General features: G+C 38.2%; 1 protein-coding gene across 1 annotated transcript in view; it reads left to right on the top strand.

The window, feature by feature from the left end:
* Positions 1–19,344, top strand: part of ctnnbl1 (catenin, beta like 1) — a 111,837-nt gene that overhangs the window by 59,407 nt on the left and 33,086 nt on the right. Inside the window, exons 12-13 of the mRNA XM_030139487.1 lie at positions 10,597–10,694; positions 14,375–14,455. Coding sequence (XP_029995347.1) covers positions 10,597–10,694; positions 14,375–14,455 — 179 coding nt within the window. The remainder of the gene's footprint in view (positions 1–10,596; positions 10,695–14,374; positions 14,456–19,344) is intronic.

The raw sequence follows: 19,344 nt of genomic DNA, 5'->3' as shown, positions 1-19,344 counted from the left end.
AAGGAGACCAGTGACACGGGGGGGGTGTGCTCCATAACTACTGAAAACTGAAAGTGAAACTTAAGGCTCCCACAGAGTTGGGCGCATAATGCGCAGGGCGGACTCCGCGCACACTGTCCACTGACGTTTGAGGTTTCATAGTCAAGCGTACCAATTTCCTACATCTCTTGTGACAATGTTCTACATTCTTCTTCTACATTTATCTTACATTGTGTGACACCGAGTACGTGTATGCAGAGTTTGTTTGGTTGTAAAAATTGAGTTTTGTGCGGACGTGTCCAGCGGACTTCCGTTCCACTTTTAGTCCGCAGAGTCAAGCATGGCTGACTCTGTGGGGGCCTTTAACATGCTTTGAATGTCCGACCCGGCTTCTGTGCTTCCGTTATACTCTCTTGTCATGTTTACCCTCAGCAGTGGCACAAGGGTCGTGTGGAAGCTTAAGGTGAGTGTTTGCGTTCTGCACATAGACTACATGTATTTGTTCGGTACACTTCCGTATTGTATCAAAGGCCCCGAACCCAAATAGTTCGGTCCAAACGAGTGCACTGTTACACCAATACATGACATATATATTGCATGTGTATGCACCGTTGATGCCAACTCATCATTGTTGTTGCTAGATATAGCTACTTTTCAGACTATCCTAGCAACTTTTTTTTTTTTGAGCAACAAATTTAGCAAAGTTTAAAATAGTTTTGGAAACTTTTAGCAACTTTTGAAGTGTTTCAAATACTAAAACACGCACATTTTACTTCTAAATAACACAAAAGGATTTTCTCTCTCATACAGTCATAGAAACACACAGTCTGTCTAGTTGTAAAAGTCAGTGTTTCCAACTTAGCCACGTTGTTAGTGTATTTACTGATTTTTTTTTTTTTCAGACCCCTCTAGAGACTATCAAAAACTATGACTACTGACAAATGTATCAACTTTTTCTGATGTTATTGGAGACTTTGACGTGATAGCACGTGTTCTTCTTTGTCTTAAACAAATCACTAAATATTAGGCCTGTAACGGTACACGTACCGAACTGTTTCAGTACGCACCTGTTCGGTTCAGTACACACCTGTACCGAAACGGCACAGTATGATGAGAAAAAGAAAAAGGAACGAAAGGCGTCGTTCGATGCGGAACTTTAAATCCGCACAAGTTCCACACGGACATATGGAACTAGTGCACAATGACTCGAAATATGAAATAGCTGCTTCCATAAGGTTAAAAAAAAAAAACAACAAATATGATGTCAACCTGAAGGGAAGAGACTGAAGACGCTCCACCATCAGTACAGTCCTGTTTGGGATCAGTACGGGTTCAGGTGAAAGACAACGAGGAAAGAGACGCTGATAAGATGGACATTGTTTGGCCCCTATGAACTATGGTAGTTCTAAAACACTGACACTAGCTCTCTCTCTCTCTCTCACACATTCTCACACACTCACACACACACACACACACACACACACACACACACACACACACACACACACACACACACACACACACACAGGCTATATAATACAGGAATAGAACCCGGGAGTTGGAAGTTGTAAAGGAATAGAAAGGATGTAAAGTTCCACTTTCGTTTCACACCAGCGTTAGTTATTACGTTAGTTATGGACCGGACCTCCGCTCATAACCCTCCCCGCCTCCGACAAAAAAAAAAAAAAAAGAAATCCCCCCCCTCTGTGTCTTTGACAAATCGCACCCTGCACACACGCACGAACACACACACATGCGCGCGCACACACACACACACGTACACAAAGTGGCCTAAACAGTTTATCTGTCCTAACATAAATAATAGGTTAATTTATTTGTCAGTGTTGCTCTTCAGTTTGTTTAAACAGAATACCAGTTTGCTCTCTTGTTAATGTTGCACTTCATGTGGAATTTTTTGTTGTTATTTTTCTGCAGAATGTGAACTGACAGAACTGTGATTAGATTTTTGTTGTTTGTTCAAAACTCCCTTTCAGGGAAAAGTGCAATACTAATGTTTAAAATACATTTAGTAATATTTTATTTTCTATTTGATTTATAGCAGCAGAATTATATTATTCCTGTTTTTCTATATTCTGTTGTCTCCAAAAATTGGTAGAAGAATGTTCAAAAATTCATAAATACATTAAAGACATTTTGAGGGGTTTTCTTTCTTCCCGTACCGAGCCGAAAAAAAAAACAAAAAACGAACCGTGGCTTTCAAAACCGAAAACCTACTGAACTGAAAATTTTGTGTACCGTTACAGGCCTACTAAATATAAATCAATCCCATTGCCATTGACACTTTTCTCTATTGTCTCTTTTTGGTCCATTTAGATTGTTATACTGAACATTTTAAATGTTATGGTTAAAAATGTTCATGTTTTACTATGACTTGTTGTAGGCTACTAAGTGGACTTTAAGGTTAAAAACCAAACCAAACTGAAGAAAATGAAGCTAAAAACTAAACAAGCAAGCAAATAAATAACTAACCTAAGCAACTCCTCCAGTGTGTCTCCTCTGGGTCACTTCAGTAGTCCCCAAGCCTTGTGAAAGGAGGAAGGTTGGAATTGGGACAGTAAAAAAAACACAAAAATTGACAGAGTATAGTTCATTTGTAGTTCAAAACATATTTAGGGTATTTTTATACACACTTTTTGTCTCTCTTACAATATTAATCCTCTCTCCTACATCATTACAATTACATGAACATTTCCAATTATACAAATTAGGTAATGATGTCATTTAGCAACTTCTAGTGATTTTTAGGACAGACAATAGTATTTACTTTCCTTACTGAGGAGTTGGAAATACTGATATGCACAGACATGCTGTACATTGTAACTTGTCTGATTTGCAGAGACATTTTATTAGAGGGTAGTGAAATAGTTCTGTGTGAAAATGACAATGAAATACTGTCATCTGAATTAATCACACACAAAAGACCTGGGTGAGGAAATTCTTAACTCACAGGAGATAAATTATGCTCATCTATGCCAATTGAGCCAAAGGGTCTGTGGTGTCTGTCCGTCAAACCTGTTCATCCCAAAAGTTGCAAACTGTAATTAATGAACTACTACTCTGACACTCTGTGGCATCTCTCTAACCCCTGGCAGACTAGTCTGTGTTCCTGGGAAGCTGATTGGTCTCCCCAGGTCACAGTTAACCCAGGGCCGATCTGTCACTCAGTCAACATCCTACTGTTGATCACTCCTTTCAGCTGTCAATCAATTGATGAATCTGGGCCACTCAGGGCTATTTGCATCTTAACTTGGTGCGGTGGATCCCCTGAGGCAAACACAAGTCAAATGGTTAATGATTAAATGCTGCCATTTTTACATGTACACTGTTACCTGAATGCCAAATCCTCTAGCTGAAGTTGACTTAACATTTTAACTGCCTCATGAGCTACAGTTTGGTCTTTAAGTGTGAAATACTGATTGTGACCTGTTTTTACATCAGTTGTCTATGTCCATGGCACATTCACAGGCTGTACACTGATTTTTAACATGATCTAAAATCTGACACCAGCGCCAATGCAAATTTAGCGTTAGCACACATTACATTGTCACATTACATTTTGAACACTATACTGCCGTCCATTTCACATTCAAAGTCCTCTAGTGCTTCATAGAACAGATAGTCTTCATCTCTTACCAAAACTTTTATTGTGAAAAAATGACTGACTTCCAAATAAGTGGCTGAGATGTTAATACACATACAACTGCAGTGACTAAAACTGGACTGTAAATAATTCAGAACAACAGCGTAATTATACTGTTTGTTTGTCTGAGAAGTGTGCAGTGTTCTTCACTGATATCATTATTACATGGCTGGCACTAGGAGCTTGTCCATCACTGTATTTGGGCCGGATGACAGTTCATGTTCACCAAGCCCACCTCCATTATCATAGACCGAGCTTTCAATGAGGAATGAGGACATACGTCATATCACGTGACATATCTGGAAGGCTGCGCCATTTTCAACTTACAAGCTATCGGGTGCTATGGGCAACAGTATTGTACAGACACACAGAAGAGGTCTGTATAAATCAAAATTTACAAAAAAAAAAAAAAAATGGATAAGGCGGCGGTGAAAGTAAGGGGTCCCTATTGGGGGAAGCTCAATGTGACTGCTAAGCAAAAGTATTTGGAGAAGATCAGAGATACTAAGGATATAGACCCCTACCAGCTACTGATGTTCACCGGCATTCAACTGGTGCAGGGATCTGGACTCCCTGCCACCCTGTACCTTCATGCAGTTAGTTAACTATCCCGCTTTCGCCATAAGTTGCTACACGGTGCAAGAATTCAAATGCCTCAAGTCCCTTGACAGCTATAAACAGTTTTGCTGTGGCTGGGTTCAAGATTTGATGATCTACAAGCCCGATGACTGTGAAAACACTGTTGTGCTGGCAAAAAATAAGCTCGTGGATAGTGCAATGTTTATGTGGTATAATCAAGGGGGTAGTGGTGAAATGCTATCAATATCGTTTCATAGTCATTACATAGCATCGTTTATGTATGTACATTCTTGTTACATATTTCTGCGAAGTGACAGGTTTGATTCTAGTTTAGTGATGGCCTGGCTAATATGTTGGGTGGGTTAGTGTGTGGGAATTGTAAATGCATGAAACTTGTCGGAAACCCAAAATACCGTACCTCCAGGTCTGTACATGTGCTCTGCCAATTATGGGAGTAACTGGGACAATTTTGAATGCAGCAGTGTGTTCCAGGCATCTTCGATCAGATAGATTTTACAGACAATTAACAAAAACAATGAACGTACTGCTATGGGACTGTTGGCGCCTATATGTTCAAAAAGGTGAAATGGGGCGGGTACACTGGTTGTTGCATCATCTCCTCAATTCTAATTGACTGATTTGAACAGTTTGATTGTGCAGGAAGTGGACATTTGTCGTCTTAGTCAGCTTATGTTTTCTCCTGTCTGTTGCTGTTGGTCTGTGTACTAAGTGCTGAGTCCTGTGCTTCTCTTTCTCTTCAAGGATGAAATTCTGGAAATGCCATAGCAGACTTAGAAGTTGGCTGTTTTTTACCCATAACTGTTTGTAGAAAAGGCAGCACTTTTGTTGATTGGATTGTTGTAAATGACAACAGTCGACTAATTGTCAGGAACCCATGGTTACTTTAGTACAACCCTCTAAATGTCCCTTTTTCCAGTCTGTGAATGAATGGTATGAAAGTGTCATTTACAGACCATGTCGCACATTGCTGCAGACCTTTTAATTTTCTCTCATGGCCCATTATTTTCTTTTGCCATGTGTTTCAGGCTTCAATTTCAAGCTTTCCTTTACCAGTGCTAAAACACATTGTCTTATAGTACAGTTTAGGATGTTGTCCAATTATGATTATATCATGGCTAGAACAAGGTGTGTCAAGTCATCTGACTCTAAAACACACCATTAGATGGTCAATATCTCGGTTGTTAAGGCATTTGGTCCCTGTTTCCCATTTATCCAAAGAGTGATTTGACAGAATGTGATAAAATTTGGCTCAAACGTTCATTGGGACTCAACGATAAACAGATTACTTTTCAGTGGCAAAAGATCATGGTCAGTAATTTTTAAAAAAAGTAGAGGTTGCTAACTAAAACGTCTGTCATTAATACTGTGCTACTGGTTTAAGAACTGCATGAACAGATTACGATGCCAAGGATTGTGGATTCATCTGATTGAAGTTCCAGTTCTTTTTATAGTTGCAGAAAGTTTCTTCAGGGCCAGAAAGCTACAACATTAAAAGTGTTTCAAAAGTAATCCTACACATACCTGTGAATTTGTTTTCTCCATTTCTCAATAAATCAGTCTTAGGTTTGGAAATAGCACCCCCAAAAAATACAATTAAAATCTCAAGAGTGTTCTTTATAATGTTGAGAAGGCACCTTGTGTCATATGTGGCTCCCTAGATCATAATGGTTCCGGTCTGTTTATGAATATTTTCAATAGTTGCCTTAATTTCTTAACAAATATAGCCTGTATCATGGCAAAGTGACCAGTGCCATTGTGAATATTTTACACTGCTCTTTTTTTCTATTCTTAAGGTTACTTATGGATATAGATTTCAAACTTCAATATGTATGTTTTTAACTTTAATACATAAATATGATGGAAAAGTTCTCTTTTGTTTCTTCTTGATTGTTCCTTGTTTTTTATGTTCAGTCTTTAAATGTAAAGCAAAGCATGTTAATGAAGTATTGATCACACACCTGTCTAAAGACAAATGAGGAAGCTGTTTTACTCAGCTTTGCCCTCCATCTTGTACCTACAGTGTTACCCCGCCTCCACACTGTCACAGATCTCTGCAGAGCAGTCGTTGCTGAGTTTTAAACTCTTTGGAGAGAACGTTCCATAGCCAGCAATCGATCGCCCCCCGGCAGGGCGTCGAGGTAGCAACATCAATTACCACTCGGATCAGGTTGATAAAGTAGCGTCCTTTTGGAAATGGCAGTTAGCCTCCTTGTCATTGTGTCTAAGAAATAAAGTTGTTTACCCCAAAAATAAGGAATCTGTGGACTCAAGTAAATAAGGCAACAAGACATGAACAGTTTTTGTGGTGACACGATGAATTATGTGCTATGAAGTAAAATGAAATTAAGTTCCATTTACATTTAGGTTAAGTGGAGTTTTTGTCATGTTACCTTAGCTTCTCTAGTGTTTTATTTGACCAACACATGCTCTTGTATATGTTTGCAGCTGCAAATGTTATTTGAAGGCATTCTATTTGATTTTACTCTCTTCTATTCTGTTCTGTTCTATTCTGTTCTGTTTATCTGATTCGTGGTGCCAGTTTAAGAACAGTACATAGAAATTTGGTAAATTACAAAAGCCTAATATACTGATGTATTTCTATGTATTTTTTCCACAGAATTTAAAGGATAAAGAAATGAAAATGCCCACATCTTTCAAAATGACGAAGTACCTTCATAATTTAGTTATTATACCAAATGTTGTTTACATACATTTGGCTTTGAGTGCTAAACGTATTGAGCCCCTCACTTTTCACCAGAATAAAAATGCTTGTTTTATCTTTGAAATCTGTATAAATTCAGTCATTTGCATCTAGGCTCATTATACATGTTACTAATTTTAAACTGTGAAAGCATGTTTTTTTGGTATTATTTCTATACCAAAGATTTTTTGAGTGAGTCCGAAATTATGCCTTCAGGCTTAATTAGCTCCACCTCTAACGCTCGAATGTTCTAAAAACTTGAGGTCAGTACAGAGTTAGTCATTGTCTGGTTTGACCGACCTGGTGTAAAAGCTTAAAGTGGTTTGATTCATTCAAAACCACTTAACTGACATCTGTAATTCTGAGAGGCTGTGTCTATGCTTTGCTTCTGTTTCTTCTCATTTCCTTGTGTTTATTAGTGGTTTGCGGATGAGCTCAGAGGTGCAGTACTGGACTAGAGTCACTATTGTCTCAGTCATGAGCTTTGGTAGTCTCATTTCTTCTCTTCTGCTGAGGGGAAGCACAACACCTAGTGGTAAAATCCAGTTTGGGTTGATATTTGTCTTCAAATCTGTGACACCTGGCTAATCTAGAGCATTAAAACTATGCTTGTCCACCTCAGTGGTTGTTAAATTTTGCTTGTCAGGGATGTAGCTCGATCAACTGCAAAACTGGTAAGAAATTACTTGTACAAATGGGGGGGGGGGGGGGTACACACACTGCAACTAGCAAACAACAAGCAACAAAAATGTATTTGAAAAACTAAAAAAGGTCCATGTAAAATAAAATGCATTAGCTGGATTATTCTAATATTTATACCTTTTCACTTTACTTTCAAATGATCCAACTGGGAAGTGCAGACCCGAAGTAAAGTAAGTAATTACACCTCACATAAGCAGGACTTGCTGACCTCTTACACTAAATGTCTAACAGCATTTCAGACACTTGGCATATTGTATTCATTATGTTGTCGTGTTCCTTTTTTCTAATGCAAAACAAGTTTGATTTAGCACTGCAATGCTGTTGGCACATGTTGATGATGTAGGACAGTTTTCCAGACATAATGACAAATGTCCACTCAGGCAGTTTGAATGAATCAAACAGTTTCTACACAGGACAAACTGCAAAATGACTGAAGTCTTCTGAAATGTTAAGCCAGGGGTGTCCAAACTTTTTTTAAAGAGGGCCAGATCTGATAATGTGGAGACTGACAGGGGCCAGTGATCCCTTCGGACGTTTTTTAAACAGTAAAAATTACATATAAAAGCGATAATTTTAAAAACAACTTTATTTTCATTGTCAAAATATCATTTTTTTAAAATGGCAATGTAACCAAATCTAAGCCACTCAGGTATGAACAAATTAAAAAAAAAAAAAAACATTTCTGCCTTCCTTTCACATCTGGAGTCAGATAACATAGAACAAACCGTGTGGAGTATCTTAAATGTCCAAGAAGTTGATAAAAATCTTAACCCCACATTCATTTTAAACATGACTTATGTGAGTAATCATTACTCATATATTACTCAGTAATGCAAAGTCTGTTAACATTTAAGATGAAAACATGACTCTTACTCTTGTCTTTCACAAAATCATTCAGAAAGTAATATTTTGTGTCACATCTACAGGGGTTGGACAAAATAATGGAAACACCTTCACCTCAAGATGATAATGCCCCAATCCATACAGCTAGAATTGTTAAAGAATGGCATGAGGAACATTCTAATGAAGTTGAGCATCTCGTATGGCCGACACAGTCCCCAGACCTCAACATTATTGAGCATTTATGGTCAGTTTTAGAGATTCAAGTAAGACGTCGACTTCCACCGTCATCGTCTCTAAAAGAGTTGGAGGGTATTCTAACTGAAGAATGGCTTAAAATTCCTTTGGAAACAATTCACAAGTTGTATGAATCAATACCTCGGAGAATTGAGGCTGTAATTGCCGCAAAAGGCGGACCTACACCAAATTAAATTATATTTTGTTGATTTTTCAAGCTGTTTCCATTATTTTGTCCAACCCCTGTACAAGTACATAACACCAGCAGTTAGAGGCAACTAACCTGGCAACTTGGCAGCCTGCCTTGGTGGTGAATTCACTGAACTCACAGGTTCACATGAAGAGTCACTGTTGTGAGTTTAAAGCAGCTTGAATTTGCTTCACTTTTTCCGAACGCTCACTCCCTGCTAGCTTGTCGTATGCGTTAGCATGTTTTGTCTGCTAGTGTCTCTTTACGTTGAATTCCCTAAACAAGGCAACAGTCTCTTGACAAATTAGGCAAACACAATCACCTCGATTTTCAGTGAAAAAAATTTGTAATTCCCATCTCTCCTGGAAGCGGCGGCCCTCACTGTCAACTATCGGTTTTTTTTTTAGAAATTAGCGAAAAGGGTTCACGGCAAGGTCACAGAGCCAGATAGAGTTAGAGTGGTGCTGCCACCATGAGGTGAAAGGAGGAACTGCATTTGGAACCTTTTATGATTCATGTACTCGGTTCAACAGTCCAAACGGGCCATAAATAATATAATATAAAACCGAAGCTGTGGGCCGTATAAAATCTGACCGCGGGCCGTGATTGGCCCCCGGGCCGGACTTTGGACATGCCTGTGTTAAGCAAATGATCTTACCTGACTGCTGTATAAGCTGAACAAATAGACTTGGTTCATTCAGCACAGGGTTTCTTATAGTACCACATAACGCTATCCCTGCTTTTGATTAGAATTATTCTTTAGTCATGCTGGGCTTCAGTTCCTCAAATTTTATTAGTAATGTAGGTGAATAATTGGTACATTTGAAATGATAGCAGGTGCTTTAGCCTTTAGTTTTCTCAGCTCTCAAGTGTTTCTGGGGAAGGACACTGTGGGTCGAAGGGGATCGCACAAAGGGAGCTGACGGCAAACATGACCCCTTTTAAAAAGCAGGAATGGGATTGATTCCTCTACGCTTGTTGCTTAGCAACTGCAAAGCCTCGTTGAGAGAGAATATTGACCTCTTGTTGATAAAGTCCAATTACATTTTTTTCCTACTCTGTCTGTCCAGAGATTTTACAATGTCATATTCTTTTTCCCAAGTGTAAAGTCTATTGTTCATTCAATATCATAGAGTAATATTATCCTATGATTGTCACCTATTGATGCTCCGAGTGAATAAGAAGGTCTCTGAAAGTGATAACACCCCCTACATGATATCAGCAGGGTTAACAAGGACTTTGTGTGGGATGAACTAGCGTTGGTTCCTAATGTTGTTAATTAACTTGTTTCTTCAGCCTTTCTCTTCGCTAATTGTCCCCACTGCACTTTCCCAGTACTGCAAGAAATGGAATTCGGCCCCAGCCAAAAATGTTAGACATGTTCAAGCATGCCCTAAAATGGCAATTGATTTCTAAATTACATTAACATTTTCTTCTCTTCTTGTTCTGGGCACTCACTGTAAGAGTATCCGTGCTCAGCCTGCTGTAATTACGAATTATCAAGCGCTAATCGATTAGTTCTTTCACACGGCTGCATATGGTTGTAGGAGGGAATGGGCTAAGCAGATCAGCTTTCAATCTTATATTTAGCAGTAAACAAATGAGGGAAGATGAATTTAGAGAATAATGTTTTTGTTTTGGCTTGGAGATGCAAAAGTGAGCGTTATTTTCCTTCCCTCTCCACAGAGCACGTCAGCTCCATTATCGCCTCCATGCTGAGGAATCTGAAATCCCAACAGAGAAGCCGACTCCTCAGCAAGTTCACAGAAAACGACTGTGAGAAGGTCTGTTTTTATTCTTCATCCTCTATGTATATGCTGTTGAATTCTTTTGACTTTGTTTATACTTTGAAATAAAGGATTTGTTTTAAATGACAGTGAATAGAAGATGTAGGGAATTTAGGTGTATTTAATTATATAAGAAAGTATGAAACTGATAACTGTATTTTACCAAATGTTGTTTACATACATTTAGGATTGACTGCTAAGTGATAAATTGAGCTCCTCACTTTTCACCAGAATAAAAATTTTCATTTTATTTTTAAAATCCATTTAAAATGCATTCAGTCATTTGCATCTTGGCACATTATGCATGATACTAATTTTAAACTGTAAAAGCAAGTTTTTTTGTTTTTATTATTTCTGGTTCAAAGATTTTTTGAGTCAGAAATTATGCCTTCAGGCATAATTAGCTCCTCCTCTAACACTATAAATGTTCTAAAACCTGGAGGTCAGTATAGAGTTAGAGTCAGTGTCTGGTTGGTCCAGTCTGGTGTAGAAACTTAAGGTGGTTTGTGTTTGTTTTGTTGCATTCAAAACCACTTAACTGACATTTGTCATTCTGAGAGGTTGTGTCTATATTTTGCTCCTGTTTCTTCTCATTTTCTAGTCTTTATTAGTGGTTGGCAAACAAGCTTAGAGGTGGACTGGAGTCACTACGCTCTCAGTCATTGACTTTGGTTGTCTCATTTCTTCTTTTCTGCTGAGGGAAAACGCATCATCTAGTGATAAAATCCAGTTTGGGTCGATATTTGGTTTCAAGTCTGTGACACCACCCCAATCTAGAGCATTAGAAACTATGGTTGTCTGTCTAAACTATGAAATCGATAACTCTATTTTCTTTACCTGTAAATGAAATTCAGATTTCGTTACTTTACATTGAGCCATATATATCTACAGAGGGAGTGGGCGATACTGTCCACTGTGTTTCTAGATTAGTTCAGAATGGACTTCCACTACTTCATCAATTTTCCATTTAATGGCGGGTGGACATCCTCTATTTATTCACATCATTGTAACCTATTAGTACCACTTTTCCACTGATGGTACCAGCTCAACTCACTTCGACTCAACACAGCTTTTTTGGTGCTTTCATTGTGTGACAGCAGGACCTATATGGTACCATCAGGCACTATTTTTAGTATCACCTTTGCTGAGGTTCCAAGTAGAGCTGAAACATTTACCTGACTAATCAGCTCAAATCGATTAAAAAACAAATATTCAATTGCTGGTCTCCTGAATCAAAGCTTCGTTTCCTTAATTTTGCTGCAGCTAAACATGGGTTCCACTGTTGTGTTTCACACGGATGCTTATTGTGACGCACATGACGCAAGGATCAACACAAAGTTGTATGTTTGTTCCATCTTAAGTTGCTAGTAAGTTAGATACAAATGTGTTGAAGACTGCAGTGCACATATTGTTTGTAGATGACATTTGACTTGTTTGTTGTTACTTATATCTATAGATATTTTTATATATGCTTTGATATTTTTTGTCATTGTTGTTTCAGCTGGTTCTGGAATAAACCAGACCAAACATGTTTTTTTTTTTCACAATTTTACATTTTTTTTTTTGCCTATTCATATAATCATTTAATTGAATCAAAGAAAATTATCAGTAGAGTAATCGATTACAAAAATAATCAATAGCTGCAACCCTAGTTCCAAGTGAGCCAAAGCATTATGAAATATGACATAAAATCCAGCAGATCACAGGTTTAGAATCATTGCTGCACCAATATTGTCATCATGTTACTGCATTGAAGACCAATCCAATCTCTGAAAACAGATGAGCAAATTTAACTTCACCAAAGGTTTGAAATGGAAACAGCATTCATATATGAAAAGAAATCTCAATTTTGCATTTTATTTCAGAAATTTGAACTTAGGTTTTCAAGTTTCATCCTCTTCTATTGGTACCTCAGTTGTATCTCAACACATATGCCATGTTGCTATAACGACCAGCCACTCTGAGATTGTGCTATACCTGCAGAGACGAAATCCAGCTGCTTCAGGCCAAACAGAGTTGATCTGAAATGAGCTGATACCAGACGTAGAAAAGCGGGACATGTCTGATGCCCTGTACACAACAATAGAAAAGCACAAACACTCAGTCCATTGTTTCTGTTGGACTTTGACCCTTGGGAGTCCTTGAACCAAATCATCCGTCCTTCATCCAAATCACTGGCTGAGTCTTGCTTTCAGCTTGTGTGGAAAGGGCAGGTGTCAAAATAATACTTTGTAAACTACACTTTATACACAATAAAAACATGATTTTCACCAGTATTGTCATCACATTTGGTGTGTGTTCGGTGTAGGAACCAATCATCAAACAATCAGATGTGCATCATTTTGTGACACTAGACTGTTTTGTAAATAGTTGTATGTAGTTTATCAAAAAACGCCTGAGGTATTGTCTGTATTTTCATATGTATATCTTTGTTCTTTGCTAATTTGTAAAAAAAAAAACAAAAAAAACAAACGTTTTCAATTCATATGTTCATTGTAAGTTATGCTAAATGGTTCATACGACATGTTTTTGGTGAAAAATGATAAAGAATCGAACTGTTTCCTACTCGGATTTCATGTTTTTTGGTTACGTGGTGCTGAGAAATGATACCAAACAAGGCAATGTAAACAGTTTAGAATGAAAAATAGAAAGGCAAAATGAAAAGTATTCAAAAACAACCCAAGTACACTCATACACTGTCAATACTGGATGTAGCAGAGGCAGAAGTCATGAAGCTGAGCAGCACCAATTATTTATAAACTTAAATGTTGGTTTGGGTTGTTGAAGTGTATTCTTTATATGGCATAGAATTCACCATAACACTAGTACATGTCCTGTCCAGTCTGTCATATGCTGACTTCTACACTTCCGTGACTTATGTTTTGATGTTTCAGGTGCAGGTTTATTACACAAAGCTACTACACATGTGCAATTGTAAGACGATGCCTATGTTTCTCAAACCAATTTTTTAAAATACATATTCACTTTTCAAAGTTTTTTTTTTTTTTAAATTGCGACTTAAAGCACCATTCATATTTAGAATATTCATTCTCCATTCTGGACGGAGCATGAGGGGACCACTTTTATCACTAAAACATTTCAGTTGATGCTTTGACAAAAAAAGATCCATGTACAATCTAATTTGGCAAATTTTGAGTCGTGTGATCATCATAAATGTCCTCATATTTTGCTGTTTTGGTCTACCACAGTCTTAAAGCATGTTAAATACATTCAGGTTCATGTTCAGGGTACTGAGTCACTGCTTCATGTTGGCAGATGCCAAGCTCCCTTCACACATTTTTCCTGATGAAGTCATTAAAATATCAGACCTGACACTTTCCCACTGTTAACCTCCACATTACCCCTCTCTTATATAAAAAAAATATTCCATGTGGTGCTTTAGTATGTTTGGTTTTTGATGTAGAAACTGTCAAGTGCGGGCATCTCCTTCCCTGTTTTTATCCTCCTTCCTGCTTGTTTGTTCATTTTCCCAGAGTGTTTCATATCTCAGACTATATGATAAGAATTGAATCATTATTTAACACACTTTACGTCCATATTTGCTATTCCCTCCTCTCATGTAGCTAGGTTCATCTCCTCCTCCTCCTCTTCATGTTTCTAATACTCGTTTCTTTCCTCTGTGCTGCGTCTCACTTTGCCTGTATTTCATTCTCCAGGTTGATCGACTAATGGAGTTGCATTTTAAGTACCTGGAGGCTGTTCAACAGGCTGACAAGAGGATTGAAGGAGAGAAACATGTGAGCATCTCCTTTACCCCCCCACTTCCCACCACACACACACACACGCACGCACGCACGCACACACACACACACACACACACACAAACCCTTTCCCTTCCACTCTCCTCCCCCTTGGAGTCACTCACATCAGGGCAGTGTTTGAGCTCTGCATAGGTAATTAATTGTACTTGTGTAGATGAGTTGGCAGATCAACTACTTTGTTTCCAAAAGTAAAACCTTGATTCACTTATAAACCTCTGCTCTTTTTGACTGAAACAGAGACAAATGTCTGTTCAAGCCTGATCCTGAACCAGACTTTTGCTTTTGTGAACATGACATGATCTGAATTTGACTGGTTTCATTCCTTTTTTGACATTATGAATAAAAATTTCTCTGAATGCAGTATTCTTGCTTAACCCTTTCATACATTAATGATTATGACTAAACAGGGACAATTGAACATTTATGCATTCTTCATTTCTTATTTTGAGTGAGATACACATAGTGGTTTGAGTGTAGAATTAGCTCCTCAATAGCCACAATAATGACTTGATAATGTGTTAAAATAACAGAGGCATTAATTATCAGGTAATCCATGTGGTAATAAGGTATTGCAGTACTACACACTACTATTAACAGTATTAGTCTAGACTAATTATTCCAAATTCAGTGGTACCTTGACTTGCGAGTGCACCAACTTACGAGTTTTTGGAGTTACGAGGTGTCGCTTGGTCAATTTTTATTTTTTATTCATTTTTTGCTTTTAAGGTTAGGGATGCGGGTATGAGCGAGGAAAACTCCTGGGTCTCATCTTTGCAAGCCTATAATCACAGAATAATAATGAGCAGAGACTTCAGTCCAATTTCACCACATATTCCAGGTTTTGTTATCGTACAGCCAAAATAATTCATATTGTATTATAGATGTTCTGATATGGACCATAATCCTTCATATAAAGGGCTGTGAGTGTGATCAAAATGTGGTCATGTTTTAGTAGATAAGACGCGCAGTTTGACACGCTGTCACATCTGAACCCATAAGAGGGAAGTGACCGGAAAAACATCCCAATCTTGCTGATAACAATATGACAGTTTAGATAGCTGTGTCTGTAAGAACCCTATTGAGCTGCTGGTGTGTGTCGATGTGCGTCTGTGTGTGTCTGTGTGTGTTGAGCTGTGGACTAGACAGACCAATGGAAGGATCCAGATAGAAGATAAATGTCCAGGCAGGGGATAATGGCTTCAACGGAGGGAGAATGACCATCCTGACCTCACAAAGGGGGAGCGACTTGAAAGAGGACAGAGATACTGTGAATATCCAAACAGCACGTTGAATTTCATAGTAGGTGTGGAAAGGTAGAAAGTGCAACAGAATGGAAAAAGGTAACACTAGGGATTGAGGCGCAGGAGGGAATGAGAGGGGAAAGGAGGTGTGGCTGGAGACAGATAAGTGTGAGATTCCATCTAAAGATGACAGAAGATTAATTTCTCAGACAGACATGGCGGTGGGATTGCCAAGAAAAGGCCAGACAGTTTGACATTTCCTCTCCCTCTCTCTTTCTACCCCTCCTCACTGTCTTCATCTCCTCCTCCTCTTCCTTCTTCTATGGCCGCTCACCCATTTCTTTCCTCTTTCTGACTTTGTGATAACCTGCTGATAAGAAACCTTGTCTGCGTGTCTACTATCTTCTGCCTTCCGCAGTTCAGGCCCACACTGTGAATCCGGTGCATACTTTGTGAGACAGATGAGATGAAATACCTACATCTGACCCAGAGGATGTTTGCCATTCACCACACACTCCACTCACTTCTATTAGTAATAGTTTACTTTCAAAGATACGTAAAATTTTTAAGGACCATTAGTAGATGATAAACTTTTGTTCTGTTACATTTTTGACCTCATTTGATACTGAACTCCTTATAAGAGGAAAAAAAAATCTATCTATCTATCTATCTATCTATCTATCTATCTATCTATCTATCTATCTATCTATCTATCTATCTATCTATCTATCTATCTATCTATCTATCTATCTATCTATCTATCTATCTATCTATCTATCTATCTATCTATCTATCTATCTATCTATCTATCTATCTATCTATCTATCCACCTTTAGCTTGTTTTACTTAACTTTTCCAGTAGTTTTTCTTTAAAGAGCCATTTTTGCAAGTGTAAGCTAACACTGTCTTATTAATTTAATTGTAGTTATGATTAAGTTGTGATAGCCTTCAGATAAGCTAAACTAAGATAGATATGGCATATTTATATGCAGTGTATGCTGTTTTCTATGTGCAAAGGTAGTTTTCATCTTAGGTTATTCTTGTTTTAATTTCTAGTGTTTTTCATTTACTGATTGCTGTATAGCACTTTCTGATGAATAGCTTGTGGTGATGTAAAAATTGCACTTACACATTTACATTTAATGTAGGTAACTTTGTGCAGGAACTTTGCATATTCACCCTTTGTTAACTAGGTTGGTTTTTCCAGTACTTCAATCTACAAATTAGCTTTTTGTTGGCTCTAGCTAATGATGGCTTATTAGCATTCTAATAAGCCTTCATTAGCTAAAGCTAGTGATGATTTGCTGCTCTAGCCCGCTAATAAACTCAGCTAACATCATGAAAAAAATGCATTATACATAATGTACTATATATCTAAAGGAAGTTAACATATTCACCTGTAGGTTATTGGTACTTTACTTTTTATTCATTTATTTATTTATTCATTTTTTCAAAGGTGACATGTATGTATGCTTTAGCTTATGCTAATTAATTCATGTTAGTGATGATTAGTGTCAATCTGGCTATTAGTTTAACTAAAATAATGACAGAACTCAACATATATTTACATATAGTATACTGTATAATGTAATGGTAGTTCACATATTCACCTCAGTTTCTTGTTACTTAAATTTTTCCATATTTTGTATTCTAAAGTATCGCTTAACTGCTAGCATAGGTGTTGGATATTTGTCTCACTACAAGTGGGCATGTGAATCTTTAAGCAGAAAGCCAGGTATCTTTGCAAAATTAAAGAAGTAAACGGCTCTTAAAATAAGGCAAACACTACTCTCGCATCAAATGTAGAGAAATAGATTTCAGTACCTACATTTAACTGCAGAAAACTTGAAATTTTCAATTCCTTACTTTTAGTCTTGTCCATTACTTTGGGAAGTATTTGTTTTCCTTGAAGATTTTCTCAATCTCAATCATTTGTTTATATAGAATACTGTGTTTGCAGTGTAAATTCTTTGTTTTAATGTGTTGTATAAAGTAATATTACTGTACAACATTACTCATTCATAGGCTTCACTGTCTAGGATTGGATTAAGGCCTTGCTCAGCCTCACAGGAGAAACTGCTGTGGTTTCATTCCTTTTTCGCATAACCCTAATGCGAAAAACACCCTGATGATACGCTAAGTCTGTGCAAATCAAAGCCTCTACCAAATGTCACACGTTATGTTAAATAAGGTGATAAACACGCCAACCCAGTTCTGTCCAGCTTCTCGGCTGAATCGGCTGCCGTCAGCAAGCGCTGTTTTATCTCCCTGCGCCGTGCTTTTTGCTTTCCCCCTAGTTAAGCCTGTTTTTAAGGGGCGGTAAGCAAAATGTTTTTCCTCTGCAACATATTATCCACAGATTTCTCAGGAGGATAGCAAAGAAAAAGCTGCTGCTGCTTTTTCTTAGCGTCTCCAGCCCGGTCCCTTTAATAAGCTGCTTATTTTCCTCCCACCTTGGTATCTCTCTTTCCTTCTCTCTTCCTCTCTATCCTCCTGATCTGTCCTCCTCTTCCTTAAATCTGCTTCCCTTGTCCTGCTTTATTTCTCCTACTTGTCTCACTCTCTTTCCTCCTGCTTTTTTCTCACCTGCAACATCTATTAGTTCACTCCTTCCTACGCTTGTTCATGTCCTCCCACTGTGGTCATTTGGTTGTTTTCCTCTCCTCTGTTTCTCATCTTCTACCCCTTTTTCCTCTTTCATCTGCTGTCACTGCCTTACATGCCTATTTTTGTCTCCTAGCTCTGCCTTCATTGCTCCTTTTCATTTTTTTCCCCCCTTCCTTACCTTCTCTTCATCCTAGTTATTCTCATTTCTTCCTTCACTGTTCCTCTCCTTTTTCCCCTCCATCCCATCCTCACTTTCAGCTTCTTTCCCTCCTCCATCCTTGTCCTTTCCTTCCAAACCTACAGTACCTCCTCCCCTCAGCTTGTTGGTAACAGCTCTTGGAGATTGATGAAGCTTAGCAAAACATGGCTGAGCCGACCCCAATACTGTAAAATGCCTGAGTGCACTTTCGGAGGACCTAAGAACCCAGATGTACATTGTGTTGTGTGTATATGTGTGTGTGTAGCTGGAGTGTACAGCAGAAATAGGCTGGTTTAGCATTGCTGACAGTAGACATTTTCAAAGAAAGTCTGTGTTAAGTTGAAATTGGTTTTGCACCTGGGTGTGATATATTTAGCCTTCTTAAGTGTTTTCTTAAATCCCCCCCCACACACACACACACCTCTATACATTATAATTACTTTCTATGTCTGTTTTCGTTTCACTGTCAACCCTCTGTTGTTTTCCACCCATCCTTCAGAAATTTCATTCACTGATTCATTTGTTGCTTTAAGGATTGGGATTCTGCAAAAGAACACATCAGTGTTCGGAGTCATTTAGTCTCACTTACAACCTCTTTACTCACTATTCATTTGTTTATGATTGCTTGTGATATCACTATCAGAGCAGCACCGTACAGGCTTGAGAAGTGGTACGAAAATGACCAGCGGCCACAAAATGAGGTGGTACCAAGCATCCAAGAAAGCTTGCCCAGTGGAACATCCCTCTCCAGGAGGGATTGGGTTGCACTGAATAGGGCAAGAATAAAGTTTGGCTGAACTAATGACAACTGCCACAAG

The sequence above is a fragment of the Sphaeramia orbicularis genome, chromosome 7 (assembly GCF_902148855.1).
Source record: "Sphaeramia orbicularis chromosome 7, fSphaOr1.1, whole genome shotgun sequence".
Taxonomy (NCBI): domain Eukaryota; kingdom Metazoa; phylum Chordata; class Actinopteri; order Kurtiformes; family Apogonidae; genus Sphaeramia; species Sphaeramia orbicularis.
This window is presented reverse-complemented; position numbering and strand designations above follow the sequence as displayed.